Source organism: Biomphalaria glabrata, chromosome 18, assembly GCF_947242115.1.
Source record: "Biomphalaria glabrata chromosome 18, xgBioGlab47.1, whole genome shotgun sequence".
Classification (NCBI taxonomy): Eukaryota; Metazoa; Mollusca; class Gastropoda; family Planorbidae; genus Biomphalaria; species Biomphalaria glabrata.
This window is the reverse complement of record NC_074728.1, coordinates 21,299,390-21,316,434: the sequence shown is the minus strand read 5'-3', so window position 1 is coordinate 21,316,434 and position 17,045 is coordinate 21,299,390. Positions and strand designations below refer to the sequence as shown.

General features: G+C 37.7%; 2 protein-coding genes across 3 annotated transcripts in view; both read left to right on the top strand.

The window, feature by feature from the left end:
• The window catches only part of LOC106075512 (uncharacterized), a 51,023-nt gene extending 40,618 nt beyond the window's left edge, over positions 1 to 10,405 (top strand). For both annotated transcript variants that reach the window (XM_056016643.1, XM_056016644.1), the window contains 5 exons: positions 1,600 to 1,743; positions 3,802 to 3,897; positions 5,330 to 5,402; positions 6,986 to 7,110; positions 9,376 to 10,405. In XM_056016643.1, coding sequence (XP_055872618.1) covers positions 1,600 to 1,743; positions 3,802 to 3,897; positions 5,330 to 5,402; positions 6,986 to 7,109 — 437 coding nt within the window. In that variant the 3' untranslated portion in view covers position 7,110; positions 9,376 to 10,405. The remainder of the gene's footprint in view (positions 1 to 1,599; positions 1,744 to 3,801; positions 3,898 to 5,329; positions 5,403 to 6,985; positions 7,111 to 9,375) is intronic.
• A 3,076-nt stretch (positions 10,406 to 13,481) lies between these two features.
• Positions 13,482 to 17,045, top strand: part of LOC106052732 (uncharacterized) — a 39,591-nt gene continuing 36,027 nt past the window's right edge. Inside the window, exons 1-3 of the mRNA XM_056017664.1 lie at positions 13,482 to 13,753; positions 15,202 to 15,309; positions 16,407 to 16,531. Of these exons, the coding sequence (XP_055873639.1) occupies positions 15,249 to 15,309; positions 16,407 to 16,531 (186 nt within the window). The 5' untranslated portion in view covers positions 13,482 to 13,753; positions 15,202 to 15,248. The remainder of the gene's footprint in view (positions 13,754 to 15,201; positions 15,310 to 16,406; positions 16,532 to 17,045) is intronic.

Genomic DNA, 17,045 nt, shown 5'->3' with positions numbered 1-17,045 from the left:
TCTATCTATCTATCTATCTATCTATCTATCTATCTATCTATCTATCTACCATCTATCCATCCATTCATCGATCTATCCATCTATCCATCTATTCTTCTATCTATCTATCTATCTATCTATCTATCTATCTATCTATCTATCTATCTATCTATCTATCTATCTATCTATCTATCTATCTATCTATCTATCCATCCATTCATCGATCTATCCATCTATCCATCTATTCTTCTATCTATCTATCTATCTATCTATCTATCTATCTATCTATCTATCTATCTATCTATCTATCTATCTATCTATCTATCTATCTATCTATCTATCTATCTACCATCTATCCATCCATTCATTGATCTATCCATCTATCCATCTATTCTTCTATCTATCTATCTATCTATCTATCTATCTATCTATCTATCTATCTATCTATCTATCTATCTACCATCCATCCATCCATTCATCGATCTATCAATCTATCCTATCTATCTATCTATGTATCTATCTATCTATCTATCTATCTATCTATCTATCTATCTATCTATCTATCTATCCATATTATATATACAACTATCCTCTAGTTCAATTAGTCCAGAGCGAAATATGGCCGGATAGTAAAAATGGTCGAATATTCAGCTTCCCACTCCACGCACTACATTTATCTAGGTATTGTGTCCTTTAAAAAACAAAAGAAACCTCAAATGGTTTGTTTTATGCAATGTGTCGAAAAGCGAGTTACAGATTTGAGACGAAAAGAAAATCTTAATCGACAATGCTTTCCATGGATGTGGCAAAATATGTGGGTCACAGCTGGGGCTGCGTATCCATGGGAAATACTGCATTCCTCATTAATCTTCAGACTCGAAGACAAATCTTATTAGTATTATTAGTATTATTATGTTAGAAACTAATGAGTATTCATTCGATGGTACTGCCAGGGTCGAGTTTCGCTAAAGAGAAAAAAATTCATCGTAGTCCCTTTAATAGTTTCCACTGAGGAATTTTCTGGTGATTTGTCGGGTCTGCAGCAGTACCGCCCTCTGACTGGCAAGGAGGATGTTCCTATTATTATAATTATTGTTATTATTATTATAAATTATTGTTATTATTAATTATTATTATTATTTCAAAAGCAAGTTTCATACCAAGGAGCGCTGTTGATATTAACACACCAACAAAAATGTAAACAGTTCCTTAAACATTAGAAAGATTAGTCTTCTTCTTTTTGATATGTCGGCTTTGAAAAGTATATTGGGTCTACATTGAAAATCGTTTTCGATAAATTTAGCCGCTATGGTTTCAATCGCGAAAAATATTTCGTTATTATACGCACAGAGACTGCTTTAATTTTCATATTCACGGTGTGCCTATCACATTGGTGACAGTTGTGTTATGTCACTGAAATATTAACATATCAGTGATTTAAAAGCGGTGGCAATGCGAATCACACACAAAAGAGAACAAGAGAGATAATCATTCATTTTAGGATTAACCTTTTTGCTAACTATTATCTCCCCTCCCACGCCCCCCCCCCCCCCCAAAATAAAAATTAAAAAAAATTACAATTTAAGTATTATAATTTAAAAATGCGAAATCTATTTCTAGATACAACCGAATGTGGATTATTTCGCTGGGGAGAAAACTGTGAGAAAGATTGCTCCAATTGTCAAGGCCAATGTTCCAAAAGTGCTGGCGTCTGCTCAGGCTGCAAGGCTGGCTTTAAAAACTCTCGAAACTCATGCACAGAAGGTCAAGTAGATATATCTCGATGTTTATTAATGTTACTCCCTGTCAGAACATGCACGTGACTAAGTGTCACTTTAGTTCCACTTGCCATCTTTGGGGCATATATATTGTAAGGGTCATCTGTTTCTGTGGCCTACAGGGTATTATGTGGCCAGCACAACGAACAGTCGCTTTTACTTTTCCCCAACTAGTGTCAGGTACCCATTAGAGCTGGGTGGACTCAGAGGCCCCCGAAAATCCCGAAATTCCAAATCCCACTTATCAACAGGAATCGAACCCAGACCCCCCGGTTTGCAAGCCAGGTGCTTTGTCGCTCAGCCTCCAAGTTTGACTTAACTAGACAATAAGTGGACTTTTTTTTCTGAACTCCCCTGGTATTGAGTAGGCCAACATAGATATACAATGATGCCATATCAGATGCTTGCATAGAAGTTGTCATATTGAATAGCTAAGGATGTGTTGTTAGCCAAGCCATCGGACTCGAGATAAAAATACACCTTCTCAACACAATTGTCATTCCAACTGCTACATATGCATGTGAGACATTTAAGTCATATGTCAAAATTGAGAAAAGACTAAATGTGGCTCAACAAAAATGGCTGAGACGGATTTTGGGAGTCAGTTACACAGACCGGATCTCAAACAAGGAAATCTTATGCCGAACTGGGAGTCGAACACTTAGTGAGGTTGTGACTGAGCGTCGCATGAGGTTTTCGGGACATGTTCTACGTCAAAATGAATTACGCACACCAAGAGTTGCGATAACATGGAAGCCAAAACGAGGAAAGCGGCAAACAGGGACGTCCTCGTATTACTTGGCGACACACCTTCATGGAGGACCTCAGAACAGTGGACACCAGGTGGGAGGAGGCTTCAGACATTGCCAGTGACAGATCTTTATGGAGACAGCTTGCCGCCCAACGGCGCGGGAGAACCTAAGTAAGTCTAAGTAAGCCTAAGTAAGTCTAAGTAAGTCTAAGTAAGTCTAAGTAAGTCTAAGTAAGTGTTGTTATCAGCAACAAGCAACGTGTTGGTTGTTATACAGGATTTGGGTTGGTTCTCTTGGAGGGTCCTAAGTTACAGGGGTGTGAATCCTCACATGCAGAGCTTTGCATATACAAGTATTGTAAGGTACCACTCAACGAAGGAGAATAGAATTTGTATTTATTTACAACCAACAATGGGTTACATATGTAACATTGAATACATTATCTTCAATAACTAAAAGTACTAAATGTGTCAAACTTAATACTACTAGATTCAATTAACATAGGCCATCAATGCCACACATAGATAATATTACGCCCAAATAGTCCGTTGACAAACATAGCAAGAATACTAATATAGCATCTCCTTACGCTAGGCATAAAAACAGATAAGCAATCACAAGCACCCTTCTCAGACCAGGTCAGCTCTCCAACTGACCGCTAGAAACCTTATTGTCCCCCCTTGGGAATCCCTTGATAAAAATAATTCACAAACCAACTAATAGACAAGCACACACACACAATCTCACATCTTACACGCCCCTGCTCTTGACAGTTGTCTGCATTATGACTCTCTATCAGTAGCTGTTTATTAAAGAAAATAGGTGATGTATCCCATAATAAATAGACTTAAATTAACTACTCTGGACTATTTATAGTAATGATGATGGCTGCCTGGTCGTGCGGTTTGCGCGCTGGACTGTCGTTCGGATTTATCGACGGTTAAGGGTTCAAACCCTGCCCGCTCCCATCCCCCGTCGTCCTGCGGGAGGTTTGGACTAGGAAGTAGACTTCAACTCTGAAGGAACATCCGAATTCTGTAAAACATTTTACACACATCTTTTTATAGTTTCAAACACGCCATATTCCATGCTTCTCAAACGTTTTCATTAAGGGAACACGATGCTTATTTTTGGAGAGGTTTATTGTCGTGGTGGCCTGCTAGAGAAATATTCCAGCAGATTTTGAGAGACCGTTTAGGCTTTATTAAATCTGAACATTTGCCATTAATAATGATGTTACACAAGTAATAATATAGTCTCAGAATTTGATTTATTTTTGGTTTCTACTACAGCCTGTAGATTCAACGAGTACGGTGAAAATTGTCGGTTCAGCTGTATGGAGAAATGTGGTGAAGACTGTGAGGAGCGCGAGTTCGGAACGTGCCCAGGTAAAACAAAGGAATTGTATGCATAGGCGTAGTGGATGCCCCGGGCGCCACCCTCAGGGGGGGGGGAGGCCCAAAAGATATATAAAAATATTGCAGATATTTTAGTTAGGTTATTTGTATTATATTAAATTAAATACGTTTGATTTATAGGCCTATATGTCTATGTAAAATGTTCTTGGAAAATGGGGGGGGGGGGCAAAAAAGTTTTATTGCCCCAGGCGCACGTTTCATTCACTACGCCCCTGATTGTACTTTGTATTCATATAAACGCTGTTTGTCTCACGTCTTATTATTCAATAGTTCTAGCTTCTATTTATCTTACCTTATAAACTACAGACGTTACTTCAAAGAAGATGATTAAGTCCTGCGCGTATCCCAAGGTTGCATAAGATGAATATGGTCCATGCAGGTCTTTGAGATATCATTACTAGTTAAATCATAGAAATGAAGTTTACACTTTTACAATATCAAGAATTAGATTTATATCCATAATAATATTATGAGGGTTGAACTGGACCAAGCTAAGCCTCTGGTGAGCCCTCTTGACTGCGATACCTCCGCTCTTTATATAAACCTCCTGTGGGTCTTCTAGAAACAGACAAAATGTCGCTCGACCCTTCTGGTTAATCACAAGACCATATCTGACGTGACTGGCCTGGCTAGTGCTCACTTTAGATGAATCTTGACACTTCACCATCTTTCTTCTTTTTAATTAGACTATTAGGAATTTTAAAATAATTTTATTTGTACCACGCCCAAAAGGAAGTTGAAATGACATGGGGCATTATTAAAAAAAAAGTACATTCACGGAAAAAGAAAAAATAAGAAATTGCTTTAAAAATGAGGAATTTGTGTTCTATACCTAGCATTAGAGTCTACTTCTTTTTTTTTATGAGAGAGAAAGGTAAGATACTTAGTAGCTTTGTCATTTCTCAACATTCATTACCACTCGGCCACCCAGCCACTCAGCCACTCAGCCACCCAGCCACTCAGCCACTCAGCCACCCAGCCACTCAGCCACCTAGCCACTCAGCCACTCAGCCACCCAGCCACTCAGCCACCCAGCCACCCAGCCACTCAGCCACTCAGCCACTCAGCCACTCAGCCACCCAGCCACTCAGCCACTCAGCCACCCAGCCACTCAGCCACTCAGCCACCCAGCCACCCAGCCACTCAGCCACCCAGCCACTCAGCCACTCAGCCACCCAGCCACTCGGCCACCCAGCCACCCAGCCACCCAGCCACTCAGCCACCCAGCCACCCAGCCACTCAGCCACCCAGCCACCCAGCCACTCAGCCACTCAGCCACCCAGCCACTCAGCCACCCAGCCACCCAGCCACCCAGCCACTCAGCCACCATCAAGTTGAAGCTGCAACAAAATGAAACATAAAAATCTGCATTAAAACCCAAATCTTGTTTGTCTCTTTTCAGCCTCTTTCAGAGTCTTCTACATAAGTGTAGTCCTATTTTTAATTTTTGTGCTCTTCACTGTGTTTTACCCTCTGTAAGTATTTTTATCTTTTTTTTTTTTTTTTCTAATCGCCAAATATGCGAATATGGCTTATAGGGAGGTTTATAGAAATGCTCGTTAAGGAACAGTGTGTGGATTTTGTTATTTTTTATTTTTTTTTGGAAGGGCGGCCTTTTCCATCCCCGCCAGTGCAATGCACTCGCTCCTTAGGCGCACCAATAAGAGTTCTTGTTTGCTTAAATATTGGCCTAGTCGTTTCGTTTTCATTTGAGAACCACGCTGAGGCTGAGAAGCATTTCCCGGGACTGCGAAATACCGGAACACTTCGTTAAGCCGCATTTTTTCCAACTCATTTGCAAGTCCATATGTGCTAGCACTCAATATAAGTTTGATTATCTGTATCACTTATCTCCCTTCCAGCCAACAATAGTCCTTCATACAATCTCTAAGTATTCTTCGTTGTTTGTTTGTTTTGTTTTTTTCAGTTCCTTGTCGGAATCTTTGAAAGCTTTATTATACTTTTTGACCGACGTTGTTATTTACTTTCGGCTTATTGCATAGGACGCCCACATAATGATTTGGCCGAACCCCATATTTCCCCATATTTTAACGATCTATCGATTCACTGACCCGATTTCGGCCCCTGAAGTATAATATGACTATGTTTTAATTAGTGTCGCCCACCTTATATCGACCCCCCCCACACACACACACACTCATAAACCTACTTATTAATTGTTGTTTTAAATTATGTCCAACTTATATGCATACTTAATAGATTTTTTTTTTCTTTTTTTAAAAAAAGTAAACATTTTTTTTTTTTGTAAACGTAGCAGTTAGTATGACAGAACTTATTAAACTTAACTGATGTACAAAAAATAAATGTGACAAAAAGAAAAAAAGAGAATGTTTTTACAGTCTAATAAAGCAAGTTATTTCTGTTGAAAGTTACCTAAACACCAAATTGCCTTAGCCGACATAAATTAGAGCACCTGGTTGCATACGGCTTCGAAACGAAGGTTACTTACCAAGGCCGCCGGATACACATTCAGACGAAAACAAAATCCGCTATCAATGACATACGTAGACGGCGAAAAGAAAATGTTAATCGACCACCGTTAGACAATGCTTATGATAGCCCTGGATGTGGCAAAATATATAGGTCACAGCTGGGGCTACGTATCCACGGGAAATAATGCACTCCCCATAAGTCTTTGAACTCGATGTTAAGCCTTATTACCTGAACACAAAGATTTTCAATAGTGCTTAAAAAACGGAAGTATATCTTTTTGATATTTTTGCTGAAAAGAATATTTGGTTGAAATTGCGAATAAAAGTAACATTTTGGGTAAATTTAACCACTGAGGTTTCCATAATGAAAATGGCTTACTTTCGCGAGTATTTTTTTGCCTACCAAAAGTGGAAGACTAAAAGATTACTAAGTGAATGATTTTAGGGGCTTCGCGTATATATTATATAAAGACAAAATTATTTTTGTCTGTGATATAGATTATAGAAAGTTTAAACACAAAGAAAAATTCTTTCAATCATAATGAATTTTTTTTTAAAAATGATGATTTTAGTTATGCTCATCTTTTACATTTCAATCTAAACAGAATACAAAGGAAGACAGACACAATTATAAAGGATGAACAATCTGCTACTTCGGTTAACTCGAGTCAGACAAGTGGGACAAGCACTTCACCGGTTGGTGTAGACAAATCTGACTCCGTCAAGTAGTGTAAGTCATTTGTTATACACATGAATTAATGATCCCTAGAGCTACACACACACGTGAACTAATAATCTTTAAAACTACTAACCACGAATTATTATCGCAAGAGCTACACATATGAACTGTTAAGGCGCTTCCGCGTTGTCCAATAAAATAAACCCAAATGGAGGTAACACTGAACGAAACCGATAACACCGGCGAAAGGCCAAACAAAGAATAGAGGTAGTCAACTTAGCTGGTGAACATCAAGCACGTTTAATACTCATGAAGGGAACCATCGAATGTCATCTACTTCTAGCCGTCTATAAAATGCTTCTTATTGCTACTTGTTATTAAAAGCGTCTTTTTTATGTCGGCTCCTATTTCGTTGTGACGTTTTTAAAAACTTCCCCCCCTATTTCCGAAACAAATAACTAATTCCTAATGGTGCCATAACAGCACAAATAAGAGCTAGAGCCAGAGCTGCACACATGAACTAATGATCCCTAAAGATACACATATGGACTAAATATTAAGATAGCTACACACATGAACTTATGATCGCTAGAGCTACACCCATGAACTTACTATCGCTAGAGCTACACACATGAACTTACTATCGCTAGAGCTACACACATGAACAAATGGTCGCTAGAGTTACACACATGAACTAATGCTCCCTAAAGGTACACATATGGACAAAACATTAAGATAGCTACATACATGAAATTATAATTACTAGAGTTACTCACATGAACAAATGGTCGCTAGAGCTACACACATGAACTAATGATCGCTAGAGCTACACACATGAACTAATGATTGCTAAAGCTACACACATGAACTAATGATCGCTAGAGCTACATACGTGAACTAATGATCGCTAAAACTACACACATGAACTAATAATCGCTAGAGCTACACACATGAACTAATGATAGCTAAAGCTACAAACATGAACAAATGATCGCTAGAGCTACACACGGAAACTAATGATCGCTAGAGCTACACATGTCAACTATTGATCGCTAAACCTACACACCTGAACTAATGATCGCTAGAGCTACACACCTGAACTAATGATCGCTAGAGCTACACACATGAACTAATGATCGCTAGAGTTACACACATGAACTAATGATCGCTAGAGTTACACACATGAACTAATGATCGCTAGAGCTACACACCTGAACTAATGATCGCTAGAGCTACATATATGAACTAATGATCGCTAGAGTTACACACATGAACTAATGATCGCTAGAGTTACACACATGAACTAATGATAGCTAAAGCTACAAACATGAATAAATGATCGCTAGAGCTTCACACATGAACTAATGATAGCTAAAGCTACAAACATGAATAAATGATCGCTAGAGCTTCACACTTGAACTAATGATAGCTAAAGCTACAAACATGAATAAATGATCGCTAGAGCTACACACGTGAACTAATGATCGCTAGAGCTTCACACTTGAACTAATGATCGCTAGAGCTACACACGTGAACAAATGATAGCTAGAGCTACACATGTGAACTATTGAATTAGCATTCCATATTTCAATAATAAACACAGAAAAAGGGACATTATTTATAATGTTTACAATCTAATGTCAAGTCTTTCAAAGTTTAAAGTTTATCTTTTCACAATGTTTTCACAAGAGAAAGATTACTGCCCTTGTTATTTTAATTTGCATTTCCACCTCAGTTGGAGGGATGGGCAAACAAAGGCTGCTCTTAGGGGACGAATATAAATAGAAATTAATAATATACTCAATAATAATACTAATAATAAGGCATGTCTTCGAGTCTACACATTAATGAGGAATGCAGTATTTTGTGTGACTACGAAGCCCCATCTACGACCTACATAGCTTGCCGCACTCAGTGCAGACATAATCATTGTCCGCCGGTGGTAAATTTGGATTATTATTTTACCGTCTACGTCTGTATTGGATATTCCGTTCCTTTAGTCACATCAGTTTCGAGGAGAGGGGGGAACTGCTGTATGGGCGACTTCGTTCCGACCATAAACAAAGCCCAGGCTTTCATCTCAATTTCTTCATCTCTCACTGTCCTCGGCAGCAGATTATCTTAAAGGCCTCAAATGTGTATCCCACGACCTTGTAAGTGACCTCCGGCTATCTCGTTCTGAAGCCGCCTGTTGCCAGGTTGTCTCTTCTGTTTAAAATCATGTTATTGTTTTCGTAAGTTAATATTTGTTTGTGGACACTTGCGTGTGATATATTGTCTATCCATCTATTTAATCAGATAATTATTTTTTTTCAGTAACTGTCCAGTGGTTTCTGAACAAGTCAAAATAAATCAACTGAGGCACACAGCTGTACAAAACTGGAAGATGTTGGTTGAAAGCGAGAATGAATACATGGAAAACAATAGATAAAGAACGTTATTAAGAATGTTATTCATCATACACGTTGACAATAGTCGTATGGAGTTAGGGCTCAGCGAATATTGATCAGGAAATAAAAATATAGAAACAGACAGAATTAAAATAACATAGGGGGGATAAATGAAAGAGGAAAAAAAAAACTAGAGTAAGAAATACTAAAAGACTCTAAAAAAATGTGAAAGAAAAAGAGACAGAAAGATTGAGTTTGGAAAATACAGACAAAAGAGAGACAGAGCCAGAAAGAGGGAGAAATGTAACGATGAAACTTACTTTTATTTTTAATTAGTGAGAAAAAGAAAGCGTTACAATTAGTAGGTAGAAAAGTTTAGTTTTCCCCTTTCAGATCTTGCTATCTATAGGGATAGGTGATGTAAAGGTCATCTGTTTCTACGACACACTGTTAACGAGGGTGGCCAGCATTACGACTAACCACCTTTACTTTTCACCAACTAATGTCAGGTAACCATTAGATCTTGGCATACTCAGAGGCGCCCTTAGATTCCGAAATTAAAAATCAGTCTTCAGCATGTTTCGAACCAGGGACCCCCCGTTTCAGAAGCCAAGCGCTTTAGCACTCAGTCACCACGCCTCCATTAAAATTAACACAGAGGAAAAAAATATATTTAACACTTCATTTAAGCATAACTCTTATAGACGCTTTGCTCTCTCCTGTCTCATGATGTCTTAGAGCTGTCTTCACATTATCTATTCAATCTTTGATCATTGATATATTAATGTTTTGTATTTTATTCATTACATACCAAACCTCGCCTAAGAAGTTTTACGTAGCCTATAGCTTCAAAATTATATTTGCTTAAAACAATGTGCAACGTTCAAAATGAAAATTATATCGATCGGGAATGCATTTACTCTTTAATGTAAAAATAAATTAAATATGAATAAACATTTTATATAAGTTTCTTGTTGCTTACATACTTTTATGTTTAATGTTGTTATTATTACTTTATTTACTCTATCTCTCCGTAATTACTTTCCTCGTTCCGATAGTATTATTCACTTTGCTCTATTGTATTTCACTATCTTGTTACGATTAAACTTCAATAACTTTTTTGTTTGTTATCAGAAAATGTTTTGTTTGGTCTCGAATTTAAGCAGAATGCATGTTCTTTTTACAACACACTTTAAGTTAAGAAATCCAAAAATCCATTTAGTTAAATTGGTTCAAATCAACGTTGTCATCGTCAAGTAGGCGAGAAAGAGTTAACAATGCTATATTTTTAATGTGAGAGTTGATTTTTACAAAACTTATATCATCACACTCTGTCTGGTAAAAAGATTGAAGATGTTGTTGTTGTTGTTTTCCACTTCCTATTCTGGGATCAAGTTGAAACTTTGCACAATGATTCATTGAACTTGACAACTCATGAATAAATGAAAAACTTAACTAAAAAGTTACTGAATTATAGATTATTTATGGTTGTATTAGATATCTAAATAAGGGATGTTAATATTTATTAATGAGAGATGTGGATGTATATACGGTTTTATTCCCCTTATTTCGTTTTGTCAATTTTTTTGTTCTCCCACTTCCAATTCTCGGTACAAGTTGAAATAATGATTCACACAAATCTATCCGAAAATTAACCAATTTGTTTAATCAATTAGTACTAATTAATTACGTTTTCTTTTATATGGCAGAAAGGGAGCTAATCTCTGCCATTTTCAGATAAATGGCAGTAAATAGCGGTTATTTCTCTTATTTGGTTTAGTGGTAAAATAGTAACCCTTTTTTGGGAGGGCTTGTTTACATTTTAATTAAAGTACGTGTTTCATGAGTAAACTAGCATTTGATGTGATGTGGAGCCGGTAAGGCAAAACCGCTTGGTTAAATGTTGAATGAGGATCAAGCTAGAGACCTGACCTGAGACCTTTCATCATAGAAGGCCATGTACACTGACTTGCAACGTGGCATGACAAATTGTACCTTAACTCTTTCTCTCCGTAGTTATTTACCACATTCTGGTGGAATCATCGTTGGTGTCGTCACCTAGGAGAGAAAGAGTTAAACACCAAGACTATGACTGTTTTATTGATCCTTATGAAAATTTGTTCTGATTACAAGGACTCTTTTCACATATTGTCGAGAGGCTAAGTGCGCTTGAACTTGGCTTGTCTTGGCTACCTAGAAGGGGGCTCGAGGTTCGACACCCGACTCGGGCAGAGTTGTGTTTACTGAGCGCCTAAAGGCAGCACGGAAAACCAACTCCTAGATACCCCCTCCCCCCAATGGTCCACAAATGAGATTGGACCAAAGCGCTCTGAGCATGCTATAAGCATGAAAGTAGCGCTATATAAAAGCTATAATAATAATATAAATATAACACAACAGAAACATTAACACAAATAGAACAGACCCTGCAGGCACTTAAATAATGATTAGAAAACATGTTTAATTGGTCAAGGTAAACTTAATAAATTATACCAACCTAGAATTGCTTTTGGTCTCAAATGTGCATGCCGCGGCCTGTGATCTCCAGCTGTCTCGTTCTGAAGCCGACAGCATCCAGGCTTCAAGGGTATTGCGCAGAGTTGATTTTGTTTTAGCGATTTTCACATATTGGCTGGTAAATTATATCTAAACTTTGAATGACTCTAAACATGCATTCCAAAAAGACAATACTTCTTATATACAGCTTTAAATGCGAATGTTTTTCTTTTAATAACTAATGATTGTTAGATTAAAAAAAATAAGGAAAATTTAAAAAAACGATGTTGGCTCTAGATCCAGACCACGTTATCTAACCAAATTTAAATGTAATTTTTGTTTAACTTTGAAAAATTATAACGGTCAAATTTATGATTTCCCAGTGTGGACAAAGAAGTAAGAATTGTTTTTTCAGCGATATACATCCATTGTCAATTTCTAGTAATATCGTATTAAGTTCAGTGTCCATGTTCTGCCATTCACCCAGGTTCCACGAAGTTGTGACTTGAATAGAGGTATTGTAATAAAATAAAAATAACAAAACTCATTGTAGGAGAAATAGCATTGTTTGTTTACAGCGTGAATGCGTAACATACGGCCAATTGGCCAATTCCGGCCCGTGACACAATCCTTTTCGGTCTCTTTAACCTTAAATCTAAGACAGCACTATGTGTGTTTCTAAGGAAACCATGTGGAAAGTAGAGCGGATGTCTTTGGTTGTATAGGCTAAAGATTTTTTTAATGAAACCACGAGATGTTCTGTCATACTTTATGTTAATAAAATCCACGGGTGTGATAGTTGAAGACATTTATTGTAGGATGCACCTGTCTTCAAAAAATCAAACACAGCATTAGGGTTTATTAAAAGAAATTTCCATACATCAAATAAGAACATAAAACTAAAATGTTATTTAACCTTGGTTAGGCCAATAATAGAATATGCATCCTCTGTTTGTGACCCCGCAACTCAAGAAAACATTAAGAACTGGAACAGACAAAAAATAGAGCAGTGAGATTCATAACAAACGAATATTTACATTCGACTAGTAACACCTTTAGAAAAATCACTAAATTTAGAAAGCCTTTAGGCCAGAAGACTCAAAAGTAAAGTAGCAATTATACATAAAACACTGAACCATAATCTTCAATTACGAAAACAAAATTTAATAAAATACTCAGAAAGACACAAGATAAAGGCACATTTCTCATCCCATATGGGTTGCCTGAGCTAGCCAGGAAAACCAGTGACTTGGCTGAATTTAAGTCATTGGTTAATATGCATGACTGCATGCACGACGCGTAGAACGTAATCATCTTCTTTTTTTTTAAGTAGCGTCTGTATTATATAAGATAAGATAAACCTGAAAGAACATCTGAAATTTAAAAAACACAATTTTACAAAAAAAATTTAGGAATTAAGGGAATAAACAATTTAAAAAATATAATCGAAAAGCACTTCTAGTCACTTGGATTGAAATTATGTCCGATAGTATGTCCTGTTGTAGTTTTTAATACTGCTTCCTGGTCGACCCTAGATAAATTGAGCATTAATTGCGTAAAGCGTATGAACGATTGCGTACATTTGAAATTATTAGTTTGTATTTCTTTGAGAATAGTTAAAAATTTCCACCATCTTCTTATTTTACTTTGTACAAACATTGCTTCTTTTTAATACAAATTAGATGACTAATGTAGATACATCAGACTAGGTAGATTACTAATCTAGATTGTCTAGAGTTAGATCTAGTAATAATCTACTTAAGCTAATCAACTTATCATGATCAAGACCTGGTGGTAGCCATAGTCATGTTAGTCTTTTTTTTTTATAATATAATGAAAATCTAATCATATTATTATCCTGTTTAATGGGTGTATTATTTAGATCTATATCTGATATGCACATTAATTTGAAAGAAGATTTTGGTAACCTAGTTTATATTCCTTCACTAATACATATTTAATATAGATCTAGATCTATAGCGTTGATACAAATGAAGTAAGTTGACTGCCTTAATTTATATTTAGTCTTAGAACGAATATTGCTAGTCTCGTAGTATTTGTGATCATCATCATCAAACTCCATTTGAGTGAGGGCTTGAGAGGCTTAAATCCTCTCTTGCAAAAGCCCTGGACAGAAACCCTGCTGTCTTGCGTAGTGCGTAAATGTCACCATACAGGTCGAGAATTTTTGGTTTCCCAGACCTGTCGATGCGGAGATCACCGAGTCTGGGGCAGTCAAACAGAATGTGAGACACGGTTTCCTCTTCTTCCCCGCAGCGGGGCCACCGTGAATCGAAATTTGGCCACAGCCTTGAGAAATATGAGCCAACAGGACAGTCCTGCACTGTGCTATAATAGCCTGCTCAGGCCTGGACAGCCTCCGCCACGGGGAAGTGCGGTCAGGGCGCCTCATTTGTTTCTGTATATGTCAGTATGGGCACTACAATGGGTTGGAACGATTAATAATAGGTCCAAATTTTATGGTCTATATCTCTATCAATAACTCGAAAAGACGACATCCTAAGCCTTACACTATTATCTCTATTCTGTCCATTTTTATATTTCATTAACTTATGCCATATTTACAAAGCTTATATCAACTCACTCTGTCTGAGTGTCTGTCTATATAAAAAATATATCTACGCGTTATTTCTCCCACACCAAATCTCGGGTGAAGGTGAAGTGTTGCATAATCATTTTTGTTACCTGACTAAACAAGAATAAAAAAAAATAAGCAATTAACCAATTAGCTAATTAACTCTTGGTACTTAATTATTCTGTATGGTATCAAACAAGGGAAAAAAATTATTACTTGAATGATGAGGAGGTAAAAGTTGAATTAGTCCCCTTTATACTTTACCTTTAAAGTAATTTGGACCTAACAACAGATAACTATAAATGTGCTGATATAGTGGTTAGTGTGTTTGAGGAGGCTTGCAAAGGCCTGTGGAGTCTCGAGTTCGAATCCAGGTCGTTCAAATGAAAAAAAAAATTGTATTCAAAAAGCGATCACCATAATATTTACACAGATACCCCTTTATATATCACAACCCTCTCTGACCCTTCTATAAGTGGCAATTAACACAGCGGTGTACAGAAACAAATTGAGAAAGTTAAAAGTATAAAATTGCCATAAACAGATTTACTGTTAGTTAAGATTCTAGATCGACTGCAATTCAATTATGTGACTGAGCCAAACTACTTGATAAAACCAAGTTTTATAAAGGCTTTGTTGTTGTTGTTTTTTTTTTTAAAGGTATTTTTTAAAAGTGTTTTTCAATTATTAATGTCAGTCTACAAGACATGCTCAGGTTACAAACTCTGTTCGCTGTTTGGTCAATGATAGTCAACTCTATCGCTGTAGGTACGTACAATATATTAATCGACTGTTAACAGTTTAATCTTAAAGTTTCCATTTCAGACCTTGCGATCTATAGGGCGGATGATGTAAAGGTCACCTGTTTCTGTGGTCAACGAGGGGGTCATTTGGCCAGCACAACGACCAACCGCCTTTCCTTTTTACACGTACTCATTAGAGCTGGGTGGACTCAGAGGTGCCCAAAGATCCCGAAATTTAAAATCCCAGTCTTCACCTGGATTCGAACCAGGGACCCCCGGTTCTGAAGCCACCGCGCCTCCAGATTAATCTAAACTTACCCTAGAATGATAGTTTAATGTGTATAAGAAACATCAGCCTGAGTCAAAACAAATCGTCACTTAATTAAGTAATTGGTTAATTATTTTTTTTATTGATTCTTGTGTTGTAAGTAAAAGAAATAATTGTTGAAAATTTTCAACTTGATCCGAGATTGGGTGTCGGAGAAAAAACGTGTACAAACTTTTTTACTAGATGGTGTGATGGATACCTGTTTGTTTTGTAGTTAATTGTTGATGCCTGTCAGATTATGACAGATTACTCTGCAGATGTCTTGGTTTCTTGTACTGGTGTTTTCCAGTGCAATGAGCTTACAACACACACGGACAACATCGATTTAACAGTGAAGAGACGAGTCTGAACTCCGTTGAACAGTTTAACAAATGTTTAATCCATGAAAAGGCCACAGTCTATGTCTCTGTCAATAAAATACGTTCTAACCCTATAGAATCCTATCACCAATTGATTTTCTGTCTCTAAATAGTCTCTAACCCAGGGGTTCTCAACCTGTGGTTCGCGACCCCCTTGGGGGTTGATTGACGATTAGCCAGGTGTTATTGTCTACTCTTCTACTGCTGTATGTGTGTGTTTGGGGGTGGGGGGTCGCGGCAGAATGGGAGAATGTAAAAAGGGGTCGCCGAGCAAAAAAGGTTGAGAACCGCTGCTCTAACCCAGCTAAGTTAAAGCGTCACTAGTCACGTTCAGAATGCCTCTACAAACTAAGTGTCTAACAATCGACAGGCAGACAAACAGAGTGAGTTGATATAAGCTTTGAGCCCTGACGAACTAATCTCCACTATTTCCAGATCAGAAGAACGCCCCAAGCTCCTATGGCAGCCTACATTATTTTCTCTTTCCTAACTTCACCGTAAATGTGAACGAATCTGGCATATCGCTGTACATAGTGACTCTGGCAACCGAAAAGTGTACGGTAAGTCTAAACAATGGACTCTGTAGGAACTAAATGACATTTTTTTCAATTTTTCTTATACTACGCATATCCCAGTTGCGACCTGTATATTTTTCTGTGTCTTGTGTAAACAAATCCGTCGTCCGCCAGTGGTCTATTACACCTTCTCACTGGCATAGAAGAAAGTTCCTGGCAGCAGACGGAGGAATCTAGCTACCGTCACCTCTGCTTGGCGCCTCCGTGGAAACGTCCGCCAAGGGAATCGGATAGGCCAAGAACAGTACCACACATGACTCTCAGTGGGCTACCACATGTACGTTCTAGCGAGTGTACATTGCACGTGGTAGGGATGTAAATACGGGGCCATACGAGCTGTGATTGTCCTCGCACGGGTACGGTGGGACATTATAGGCATACGAGGGGTCCCCACTTTGGCTCGGTCTCCGGCCTCGCAAGTGAGGGGGAACCCGTCGCGTTTGCTCAAGGAATCGTGTCCGGTGAGATACCGGGTGTGAATAAATGATCACTTCGGATA